The sequence below is a fragment of the Clytia hemisphaerica genome, unplaced genomic scaffold (assembly GCF_902728285.1).
Source record: "Clytia hemisphaerica strain Z4C2 unplaced genomic scaffold, Clytia hemisphaerica genome assembly, whole genome shotgun sequence".
In the NCBI taxonomy this organism is placed as follows: Eukaryota; Metazoa; Cnidaria; class Hydrozoa; order Leptothecata; family Clytiidae; genus Clytia; species Clytia hemisphaerica.
The window spans coordinates 1,645,724-1,658,697 of NW_027104390.1; the positions used below are offsets into that span (position 1 = coordinate 1,645,724).

The window sequence follows — 12,974 nt, forward strand, 5'->3', positions numbered from 1 at the left end:
AAAAAACATATCAACCTCTAAGGACCAAGTAAAGAAATTTTATCGCGCATGTGCGGGTGTCAATCTAATCACTGTAGAAAGAATGAAGAGCAAATATTACTATTCGTATGTGATACGGTAAGAATTTCATTTTCAAGTAGTAGCGAGTTTTTGTATTTTCACTTTTGAGGACGGTAAAGTGAGCGCAAAAAGAAGCTATTGATTGTAGTGTTTGAAAGTTTGCTTAACGACAAACGGCGCTAATCATTAGGTAATCGTTATATCGGATCATTAGTGTACAAGCGAAAGTAGATCTAGCGTTCTCTCCGCGGGTATCAATCAATCTCAAAAAAATGGTCAGTGACTGGGGCCAATGGAAACGCTTTATTGCCATAGATTTATAAATCCCGAAGGGCTAGATGTCGGGTTTTAAGCCATCGCGCGCGCAGGCAAAAAAAAGTGAATATCGGAAATAATATTGCTGTTGTTGCTTTCGAAAACCCGCGAAGCTTCTAATTGGTCAATCGCAGAAATTCTATTGTAATGTCACGTGACTTGGATAGGATTTCCTACCTAACCACGGTACGGCACACTTTTCAGCAAAAGCTTTACATCTAGCCCTTCGGGCTTTATGAAATCTATGTCAGTTTGGCTTATAGCTTTTAGCCTTCATCGTCCCCAGTCTCTGCACAAGCACGCGCGATATCTTTTTTCGGCGGGAAAATCAGAATCAGCTGATAGCGCTGTACACACCGGAGCCGGACTGTCCTACACTTCACACATGCTGATTGAGTTTGTTCTATTTGTCGTCCTGTGTCCTGTCATCTGTGGAAGTGTACCTATCTGCATGGTGTTATCTGAGTTCCTGGTAAGTTTAATCTATCATAACACATATGCAGATATATACTTATTTTCAAAGGTTTTATTGTTTTTATTACCTTTTTCATACATAAAAGTACCTTGTTTGTACACGTTTTGTTTTTTTAAGAAACTAGTTTTACCAAGCAGCCTCAGTGTTTCTTAAGAAATTGGCCTTTTGAGCCTTAAATGTTTCTTAAATGGTTCTAAACTTTCTCAAGTGCTTCTAACTGTTATGTAAGTACTGTATATTTCTGAAACTTTGCCTTGATTGATTGGAATGTTCTTAAAAAAAACGAATTAAAAAAATGTTATTTTCTCATTCTCAGCCTCAGTTAGTCTGGACCCATACAAATTTTTACTCCATTTCACAAAGCTCACATGAGATAAAAATTAGTATGGTAGAATTGGAGATTTTGAATTTGCCACCAAAAACAAACCGTTTGAAAACTGGCCAATCAGAATTTTGCTGCATAAATTTTTCGGGAGAACAATAGACATAATTGGCCAATCAGAAGCGTTTCTACAAAAAATTGTAGAAATTTTTGTCCAAAACTACCCGTCTACTATATCGAGTTCAGAAAAAATTGTGAGTAGATGGGGCCCCATCTAAGCCTCAGTCAGCATGTTTCTTAGATGTTTCTTAATTTTTAGGCATTCTGAGCCTCATGTTTCTTAAAAGTGTGTTTCTTAAAAAAACAAAAACGTGTAAGTCCCTGGGCCTGGGGCTGCTGCCAGGCTGCGTGCTGTCCTGGGGGGGGGGGTACTTGGGTAAAAAGGGGTCTCTATTGTAGGGTATCGTGAGATCGGGTAACTTGCATCAGTGGAGGCTAACATGCATAGCCCTCAAATGAATGACCTGGCTTGTAATTAAAATACAAAGTTAATTAAAAACAAAAATGGTAGAGTAGAGCTGTAGAACATGTTTAAAAATATGAGGCAGAACTTGGGACATTGCAAAATTTAATAAAATTGTTTTTTTAAATAAAATTATAATTTTTGAAATTGGAGTGTTCAAATTTTCAAATGTATTAGCAAAATTTGATAAAAGAGGTTTATTTCAATGGAACGATAAAAAAGCAATATTGTTACTTTTTGATCATACAACTGTAATCTGCTCTGCAGTTACTTTTAGAGAAACTGACCCACAAATTAGTTAAAACTATTCAAGTAATTTTCCTGGGTTTCTTCATTACACCCGGTACCGTAGGATCGTCTAATATCAACATGCGTCTTCTAATTTCGACATAGCTGTAGGCTGGTCTTCGAAATAAAAAATCAAACATAAACAAATACATACCAAAGTTATCCATCAATCACTAAATTGTACTCTCCCTATCACATCACAGATTGTTAATATAATATGAGAAATGTGAAGTGTTATTATTACTTATATTTGAAAAGAAAACTTTAACGGTAGTAATCACTAAAAAACTAATTAGCATGCTTTCAACGAAGATGCCCAAATCACAACAACATATTGCACGCGAGGAATTTTTTAGTAGACCTTTTTACCGTGAACCGAAAATAATTAAAAGAACCCGATCTCCTTATGAATTTGAAAAGAGACCGGGTGTGCTAGGTGCGGCGCCTAGAAGTTTAACGGGGCCTCTTAGCGCCTAGAGCGCATGCTTGAAATAAACAAAAAGGACAGGAAACCAGGTCGACTAAGCGCGCGATTTATTTTTATCACATGACTTGAAGCGTAATAAAGTTGTAAAATTTTTATGATGGGCACGAGAAAGTTACGAGAAAGTTTGTATGCGTTTCGTGTGTTGTGTGAAACTGCTTATAATTTGGCTGCGTTTTTAATTGAAAGGATTGCAATGTTTACTAAACTTCTAGTTTGATGGATGAACTTGTTCTAAGAATTTCATTCAAGGTTTGTTTTGATTATTTTACAGATCTGGTGTCGAAATTAGAAGACGCATGTCGATATTACATTAGACTATTCTACGGTAACACCATAGAATTCAAAATAATGATAAAATTGTAACCTTCCCTCAATAATGCTAAAACTGTTACATTTTTATCAATATTTTGTTCCTTTTCCTTTTTTGTTACTGGATATATACTGCCTTGCAATTTTAGAATGTAAAATCTATCATTACATTGCTTTTTAAAGCCATTGCTGGGTTCATTTTTCTTTTTTTCTTTAACTTTAAGGGTTGAATGCTCTCTGAGAGCTGATTATTAACCTCATTTTCATTTTCAGTGATATGGAGTAGCAAAGTAGCAACCTGACTACAATCCTGCCAATTTTGCCTTGAAATAGAGCATTTTGAATATGATGACTTTGGTTATATCTTTATCATTTGTATGTTGATTTAAGACTATCAAAACTAAAAACAAAGTTACTTGTTCACGAAATTTCAATCCCCTTCAAAACAGTGAAAGGATAAAAAATCCAACTTTAAGCTTTGAATAGTGTTGCAAATTTTTCATTTTGTAAAATTTCTACTTGTTTTAATTTTATAATTTTTTTGTTATTTAGTTAAACTACTTTTACAATTGTATATATTGTGTTATCTTGAATCAATTACATGACTGGAAAGAGAATTTAATTTTAGAAAGGTTGTGAGAAAATGAAATTTGACATCATACATGAAAGAATAAATATGTAACTTAGAAGCTTCATTTTGTAATAATATTTTATTTTATTTAATATTTAAAACATTTCGGTCTTCATCCAAAGACCATCATCAGTTAAAAAAACAAGTAAGAAAGTTATGTACTCATATTTATTATACATGAAAGAATTTTATTGATAAAAATGTAACACAAATTGGAATGTCCCAAAAACAGCCAAATTCTGCCTCATATTTTTGAACATGTTCTGTACAATATCGATGATATACATGTAGATTGATAATTAATAATCGATTGTATCAATTGCATCTATAGCAATCAATAGCTAAGAGGTAGAAAAATTGTGAATATCAATTAGCTATCGATTAAAGAATCTAATCAATAACTGATCCGTCGGTTAATATCAATTATTTATCAATTTGAATTGATTAGTGATTTTATCGATTACAACCGTCTGGAAGAGGTGAAGAAAACTGATTGCTGATTTTAACATATTTTAATTGTTGAGAAATTTTTGTTTTTTTGCAGTATTTGCTGAGTACCGAAGTTTTTCTGATGTCATTAACCCCTTATTAAACCCTTCTTTGGAGGAGGACTTACCTTAAATTACACAAATATCACTAGTGATTTTATTAACACAAATTGAAAAAATTACATGTTAATAAAAACCCCCTTTATTAAAACCAGTCACTGTTTCCTTGAAAAAGTAGAAGAGTTTGTAGAAATTTTTGTGTGTTAATTTCAAGGCCTTTAATTACTTGTCTTATTTGTTCCCGTAATAAAGGTACAGTAGGAGAACACGAGTCTTGATTTGTTTGAATTTATAGGGTATTTCTTTACTTTGAGCAGCTAAGGGAAATCTTTTTTAAATGAGCAATCCGGCCCTTTCTATCTATTCAGATTTATTTTGATAAAATAAAGAAGGAGGACTAGGGACTAGAGGATTAAAAGAGAGCTTTTGACATCAGATCAACTTTTGGTGTATCAAAGTGTACACGTATTATGTTCATTTTTCCTGAATGCATGAAACTGAAAAAAGCGAAAGTGTCTATCTAAACCTATTTCAAGCTTGTTTTTGATTGAGATTATTTTTATTTTTTATTTGTCCTAGTGTTGTAGTAAAAATCTCAGTAAAGAGAACGAAAAATTTTGACCATTAACCTTTTTTAAATAAATAGGTAACAAAATCTCATAGTAGTCAGAATGAAGCAATTGGATGAAAAAATTTGTTTTGATTGCTCATCATCAAAACAAGAAATGTTGAAATGCAGTCGATGCCATGCTGCATGGTATTGTGATGCTAAATGTCAGAAAAAGGACTTCAAAAGTCATAAAGGGCTTTGTAAAGAAATTGGTAATTTACTGGCAGAAATCAATGGTGAAAACTACCTTAATCAACACGAGTCAATCAGGTAAAATTTAAAATATATTTTGCACTTTTATGGTCAAAGGAAGTGAACATAATATTAGTAATAAATTTTTGTATGGTTTTTCTTTGTTGCAACACGCCAAGCATTTATATATTTTTATAGTAAATTTTCATGAGAAATTTGATATATGGATTTGATATAAAAAACTTTCAAGCATCAGGAAATAAAAATGAAATAAGCTTTTTCCATATTTTTAGAAAATTTGTCACCCAGAATTCAGAGAATGACTTTGAGCTCTGGCAGCAAGCATTAGCAGAATTGGTGAATTTACCGGACATAATGGTAAAAATATGTCGCATGTTTCAACCATTGTGTAATCTCTACATTCTTATTGCCAGTCACAAAAATGCTGAACTTCCTGCAGAAGTCGCACTTGAATGGTTAAACAAAGCTCTCAAAATTGTGGCTTATCATACAGAACATTTTGCAGCAATAAAGAAAGTAAATACAAGTAAAGAGGAGCAAAAAAGCTCTTCCATGGATGACATTTTCCAAAGAGATGATCGTCTTTATTTTGGTGGAGATATGGGGATGGATGGAAAGCCTAAGCAGCTCCCAAAAACCAAATGTAACACAGAATCCTCATCTGAAAAAAAGTCACGTGCCTTTGATTGCAGTCATTTTGCCCGTCGCCATGTCCTTTTTGAGAATCAACCTAATGGTCCAGCTGATCCCTTCTTTTGTTTTGGTGGGGAACAGAACATGCCTGAGGTATTTGTATATCCAATTAATGTTGACTTATTTTGAAAATTTATCTTGAAGCTTTTTGAGTTCAGACACAAGATCGTCTCTGGTGAAATGTGCGATGACTGGAGCAAGAAAAACAACAGATACAGAAGGACTGATCTACACTCTGCTGCGAATTCACACCTAACACCTGAATGAGTCTAATTAATGTCATAAAACACTTTAACTTTCTGCCTCAGCTATTGTAGCTTTGCAAAGTTTTGAATCACTCTAAAAAAACACTTCAGTAGTATTTTGTAGGCATTAATTTGACAACTAGAGAATATGATAAGGATAAAATTAATATAATTATTAACAATAGTTCCTTTTTCCTATCAAAAACTTTCCATTCTTACAGGTCCTTGTCTTCCTTGGTAGATATCAAGATGCTATGAACTATATCTGGCATTGGAGCGATGAAACATTCCATGACACCTACACTCCAGGTGCTATCATCAAAAGGTGGAAAGATTGGGTATCAGGTGATTTCCATTATGAAGATGTAAACAGTAAAGAAGAACTTCTTATTCCAGAGTGGCACGTTTTTGATGGAGAACCAGAAGAAGGGAAAAATCTATTGAGGTATGTTTGCTTTAAAGAGATTTGGGGAACTACAAACTAACAGCTTCTATTGTTTATTTAGTATAATGGGCAGTATAAACCTTTTAAACTAGTGATGACCCTGGCCTCTTATTTAGAGAGATAATTTTGAGATTTTGTTTATAATATGGAATTGTAAAAAAGTTAGTAGATATTAGTGTTCTTTTCATTTTTGTCATTATTCTTAAATGTGTCAAAAAAATGGAATGTTGATGAAAAAGAAAACTCAATTATTAGTGCAGGCTAGTGATCTGTGTATCTTTGAAACTTTCCTAAATTTTTCTTTTTATAGAATCTATGGGGTAATAATTTTGATCAGACTGCATACACTACTGAATCCTGATGGAAAAGAAGATTTTAAAAAGTATGTACTGTATAATATACAATCAACATTTAAGTTAGCCTTTCTCTTTCGAATGCGGAAAAGCTTGCATTGATATAACACGCATGGACAAATTTAAAACTAGAATAAAATCTACAATAAACTGGCCTAAAGATTGCGCTAGAAACACTGTGTAGCAACTGTAAGCAATTGTAGTTCTTTATTTCTGAATATCGCTTGAATTTTTTCTCGAATTTTCTTAAGCACTTTTTTATTCTATTTATTTTACTGTTTGAGTGTATGAACCTTTTTTTTCATAGAAAAAAATCATCTCTCGATGATCTAATCGATCCCTACATTACAACAATCACAGACTCATTTTTGTATTATGTGAGTGGGCGTGAGGAATATATTAACCGGATGACTCAATTCATATTGGCTCAAGGTCATGGCTGCAAGCCAGATCCAAGGTGAGATAGACTCTTTTATAGCTTAAAAATAGCTGAAAAGGTCTACATAACCTTAAAAGAAGAATACTGCATACGTTTTTGGGGTAAATTTTCGAGAGCATCATTATGCTGTTAAAAAAATTAGCGCAGATGTTGTACTCATTATGCTACAAATGTAGAATTGCTTAACTCTGTTTTTGCTATATTGTGCACGTACCTTTAACTTCTACCCCAAGCGAAAATTTGCTATAAAATTTGCTATATAAATCACATCTTCAAACCGATGATTTTATCAAAATGACCTTGAATGGTTTGGCTTGAAGCCACGAAAACTTTCTCGGTTTGGTAGCTAGGACTGCGAAAAATGCCGTTTTAAAATGGTGTACCCTAGCAGTGAACAGCAACAAAATTACCGGAAGCCGAAACACGGACTTAAAATCTGATGTTGATCAAATTGCCGCGCGGGCGGCACGCATCTAAGCAATCTAAGCAGTGCTTCTTCGCTTTTAAATGTTTATTTTGCTGTTAAATGGGAAGAAATTAGTTTGAACTTTGACAGAAAGGATCTTCATCATCCCTTGACTTTTAACAGCAAGTATCAAGTAATTGCTGATTGAAACTAGTTTTCACCGAACCAACAAGCCATCTTTGTACATTTCTGTTTTTGTTTTATTTTTATGTTTTGATGATTTCGACAGGCGATTCGTGATTCGAATAAAAATGTTCGATCGTTCGACTAATAATATCGTTCGATTTTATTAAGGCACCATTTACACTAGAATAACTAGAAGGAAAAAAAAAGAGCGATGCGTGGCGGGCGGCGGCGGGAGGTGTGCTGCAGTCGATCATGTGGTGTGTTTGGGGCATTAAGGCTCTTACGACCCTGTCTCTATAGCGGCTTTATTAGAGGGATTTTTAGAGTGTCTCTTATTTTGCTAGCAACTTGCGAATTGAGGTGGAGTCTGGATCGTTTCGCAACCCTTATACAATATACGGCTATTCCCGGGGTAACATTCCTGGTGCATTTCCAGGATCTTTCTGCTGTTTTCCAAGCTTACCCCCCCCCCCAAAAAAAGATTTTTTTGCTGTGCACAAATGTGTTGTGTGTAGACAACACACAACAGCCTTGTGATTGACCCAAATTTCAAATTTAAAAGTCAATAATTATTTAATTGCTTCAATTTCAGAAAAGAGCTTCATCGCCTTGTTTGGCATCTTTACCACAACAGGCTGTCCCAAGAAGAAGTGGGTTATCTACTGGATGCTTACAAAGAATTTGCTGAATCTATGAGAATGTGAATTTTCATTGCGATCCCAGTCCTTTTTTTTTGCTCTTATCTCTACCCCGCTTCTTTCTACTGTTTCCATAGCTACTTTCTAACTGTCACCATGTATCATGTATTCATCTTGCATCGCTGTATTATATTTCAAAACATATTTTAAAATAGAAAAAGTCATAAAATATTTTAGGTTTTAGTATTTATTTTGAGAAAACAAAACAGAAAAGTATGATTTTTTATTGTACATTTTCATAGGCAAACTTATTTTAGGAGATTATTTTATTACAATACTTTCTCTTCTTAACATTACAAAAACATATCAGAATTAAAGATTGTTTTATTCAGATAGTTAAACACAATAAAAAAACAATTTATATATGCAGAAATTTGAGTTAATAGCAGTAGAACAAAATTAAAAGAGCAATATGACACAACTAATACTCTGATGGACACTTTAGATACCGGGTGCGGCAGAAAAAACTTTGGACGTTTGGCGAGCCACTGAGGCCGAACAAAGTCTTGTTTAGACTCAAAACCATTTTTATTAGAAAGAGGATAGTCTAACTTAAATTTTGCGGTATAACTTTTTAAGTTTGGTCAAGTAGTTGTCAAGTTATAAGCTTTTGAAGTCAAAATTCACTTTTCGAAAAGTGTAAAAAACACGTAAAAAAAGGTGTATTAAATTTATGCAAATAATGAAAAAATAGCTCAGTATTTGACTTATTTAACGACTTTTACGACATAATTAATTGTTAAAATACTTTTAAAAGCAGTTTTCGTTTACAACATAGTCAGTTTTTAGTAAATAGTCAGTTTTTAGAAATATTTGAAATCAACATGAAAGGGGTTGCGGAACGAGCGTTCCGTTTTCGCAAAGCGAAGTTTTGTGACTCAGGAAATTCAGCGCTCGCTGCGCTCGCTGCTAAAAGCGATAAAAAAACATACTTTTGATTGCCTGGCTAAGGTTATTGACAAATCTTCCAAAAATGTAAAAATACTTTCGATTTACATAAGAAAAGGAATGAGAAAATTGCCAAAGATTACCTAACGGATTCGATCCACACCAAAAACGTGTAGTTTGTAAAACGCAAGAATTCCTTCACAACTCGAAGACGCAGAAAGTAAAAATTCTATTACACTATTTTTTTTTTTTTTTGCATACGATAAATTTCGGCTGAAGCTTACTATGCCTAAAGCTCAATTTTGAGCCTCGAGTTATGCTTAACGCTATGCTAGGTAAGAAATTTATGAAAATTATGGTTCTAAAAATTTCTTTGGCTCAGCCTCAATGTATGCTTAGTATATGCTTAATTTTTCTGGAAATTTGAGCTTCAGTATGCTTATAAACGTTATGCTTATAAAAAAATGAGTGTACTAAGGTATCGAGCACTTCACTAAAAAGCGGGATTTTTATCTCGTACCGTGGGTGATGTTTAGTATAGGTTAATAGAAATAGGGTAGCTTTTCTTCAAATCAATTTTGCAAAAAGAAGTCCTCAAATTCGACAACGTAACAAATTGGACCATTTAAAAAATACGTTATACCCAATGAAGTATAAGCCTAATTCTATCCCTCCGGGCTTATACTTCATTAGTTATACCCCTTATGTTAAGCTTGACAGAGTTTTAAACGGCTAGGTCTTAGCAATGGGCATGAGATGTATTGAATTATTCTTGATATCAAAATTTTCTGTTATGATATTGTTTACATTTTTTAATAGAATATTATCTAGTATAATAATTTAAAAAACTACAAATTTTCTTTTTTTACTGTGCATAATAAATATAATAAAAAATATATAATAAATAATAATAATACAAAAGATAAAAATCAACAATCTACCTTTACTCTCGGAATTTTTCACTCGAGAGTAGTTGTATAAAACACAACTCATTTTACTAAATATCGATATCATAGATATCACACAAAATAGGTCCCTCACAATTCCTGTTGAAAAGTTGAAAGTTTGTAGATGAATCTAATTCAGGACACAAGAGATTTAGGTTGCTGGGCTTAAGTCTGAGCCCTGAAAGAATTTGCAATGTTTAAACTATTTATCAATCCAGAACCAATTAAGACAATCATGGATTGTGAGGAAAGAACTTGACAACTTTAAAATCTAGTATCAAACAAACGAATTAGTTGTGTTCGAACGTTGCCCACAAACTACTAATCAGAACAGATCAGAAAGCAAAGCAATAAATCTATTGCAGAGCGAGTATGAGAAATAATCTTAACGAATGAATAAACCAGCTGGAAGTTTAGCTCTTCTAAGTGATTACACATGCACTTTCTTGCTTAAACAACCAAGCCCATCCCCCGCCCACTCATCCTCAACTAAAAAGTTCAAAATTGGAGCTAAAGGAGATAAACATTTAGAAGTCAATATTTCCAAGTTCTTATAAATTTATTTATTTCTAAACTTGCCAATAGCGAAGCAATGATGCGCCGTTGATTTGATTGTCCGGATAAATTTCGTTAATGGGATAAACTTTTGCGAGGATTTAATTTCACAATTGAGCCTACCCGCGAAATTTAAAAATTTTGCAGGGACTTACTTTCGCGGGTGGCAATATTTTCACGATTTTGTGACTTAACTGTCAAATCGTGCATTTTTGTTGTTGAAATACACATTATTAGCACTTCTTTGATGCCAGTAAACATTCAAAAAGTATTTGTTTGACAAATTTTGAGTTTTGTTTAGAAATATTTCGCGGATGAGGCCTTTCCAAATTTCCATTGAGACTTAATTTCGCGGATGACACCCAAATCCACAAAATCAGCAAAATTTAATCCCCGCAAAAGTTTATTCCATTAAGCCACGGGTTTTTAGCTAAGCATTATTTCTGCTGGGATAATACTTGGAGAAGAGTAGGATAAACCAAATAAAATGGTTCAATAGTGTGTATGTAATAAATATTGTTATATTTGGAAAAAACCTGTTTCGCGTTTGAAAAATGTTCAAAAGGAACGGTCGCCCCAGCCAATGAAATTACGACAAAGTCCAAAAAATATTATTTTCAGTTATAACACTGTGAAAATTTCTCCGATCTTGTTCAAATTTACGCAGGAATTGTGATTTAGTATCCTTTACTGAATTCTCATAGTGATATGTTTGTAAAAAATCTGTGTCGAGTTTGAAAAATCAAAAGGAACGGTCGCTAGCCGCGACGAAATTACGACAAAGTCCAAAAACGATCATTTTCAGCCATTACTGTGAAAATTTCTCCAATCTTGTTTAAATTTACACAGGAATTGTGTTTTAGTAGGGTGCGCACTCGTCAGGATTTTTTGCGCGGAACGAGGAAGAATTTACAAAATTGAGCTTCAATGCATTAGTACTTACCTTTAATCATCCAAATCTGTTCATTCTTTTTTTAAATCAATCAGGAATTATCAGGGAAACAAGTAAAAAAAACTGCATCCAGGTATCTATTTTCTTTCCAAAGATATTCATGTTTTTCGATGTCAAGGTAAAAACGCAATGTAGCGCTGACCACGGCACCGGAAAATTCTCGACCCACATTGAAACAAATGGCTGTCGCTATTGAGCTGGTTCATCTTTTCAATCGCGGTTTTTTTAGTAAACCCAGGGTAAGATTAGGCTACAATCTATCACAAAGTGCTTTATTTGAAAATCTACAGGCCGTCTGGATTTTGAAAAATAAGAAGAAATTGCGATTTTTTAACAAGATTGCGGATTTTTTCTTTTAAGCAGCATACACCATCTGAAAGCTGAGGGTTTCAGCTTTCTAGTGGTGAAATTTGTTTTTAGCTATCATTTCCAGCTCATTAGCGATAAGCTAAAGTTTAACAGTCATCGGGCCGATTTTCAGACCGCACCAGCAAAACTCCCCACACCCCGCCACACGGAAGACTAGATTTCATCCGCCATTTTTGGTGCGATTTTGGTGCTTCCGAAAATTATTTCTTGCTGGCATGGTGTAAGGAGGCGATTCTTTGAAAAGGTGATTTTTTGTGTTTTGAAAATGGAATAACTTTGGGAATACTTAACCAATTCTAATAAATGACCCCTCGTTTTTCTCACAAAGGTAAGGACTTTCAAATAAAATTAGTTTGGTTTCTAAAAATTGAGGGGAAAATTTTGGCCTGTCCACCCTAGTTTTAGTATCCTTTACTGAATTCTCATAGTGATATGTTTGTAAAAAATCTGTGTCGGGTTTGAAAAATCAAAAGGAACGTTCGCTAGCCGCGACAAAATTACGACAAAGTCCAAAACGATCATTTTCAGCCATAATACTGTGAAAATTTCTCCGATCTTGTTCAAATTTACACAGGAATTGTGTTTTAGTATCCTTTACTGAATTCTCATAGTGATATGTTTGTAAAAAATCTGTGTCGGGTTTAAAAAATCAAAAGGAATGGTCGCCAGCCGCGACGAAATTACGACAAAGTCCAAAACGATCATTTTCAGTCATAATACTGTGAAAATTTCTCCGATCTTGTTCAAATTTACACAGGAATTGTGTTTTAGTATCCTTTACTGAATTCTCATAGTGATATGTTTGTAAAAAATCTGTGTCGGGTTTGAAAATCAAAAGGAATGGTCGCCAAAAATGATTATTTTCAGCCATAACACTGTCTGACTGTGAAAATTTCTCCAATCTTGTTAAAATTTAAACAGGAACTGTGTTTCAGTATCCTATATTGAATTCTCATAGTGATATGTTTGTAAAAAATCTGTGTCGGGTTTGAAAAGTGAAAAGGAACGGTCGCCAGC

The 12,974-nt window shown here is 33.7% G+C and overlaps 1 protein-coding gene and 1 long non-coding RNA gene across 2 annotated transcripts; both read left to right on the plus strand.

The window, feature by feature from the left end:
- Positions 1-749: 749 nt before the first annotated feature.
- On the plus strand, positions 750-6,619 carry LOC136819815 (uncharacterized). The gene is made up of 5 exons (XM_067076056.1): positions 750-847; positions 4,605-4,838; positions 5,054-5,567; positions 5,941-6,164; positions 6,475-6,619. The coding sequence occupies exons 2-5, from the start codon at positions 4,630-4,632 to the stop codon at positions 6,617-6,619; spliced, it is 1,092 nt and encodes a 363-aa protein (XP_066932157.1). The 5' UTR covers positions 750-847; positions 4,605-4,629.
- A 205-nt stretch (positions 6,620-6,824) lies between these two features.
- Positions 6,825-8,422, plus strand: LOC136819679 (uncharacterized). Its single transcript, XR_010848470.1, has 2 exons — positions 6,825-6,974; positions 8,141-8,422. It is a non-coding gene; the product is annotated as an uncharacterized lncRNA (long non-coding RNA).
- Positions 8,423-12,974: the final 4,552 nt, after the last annotated feature.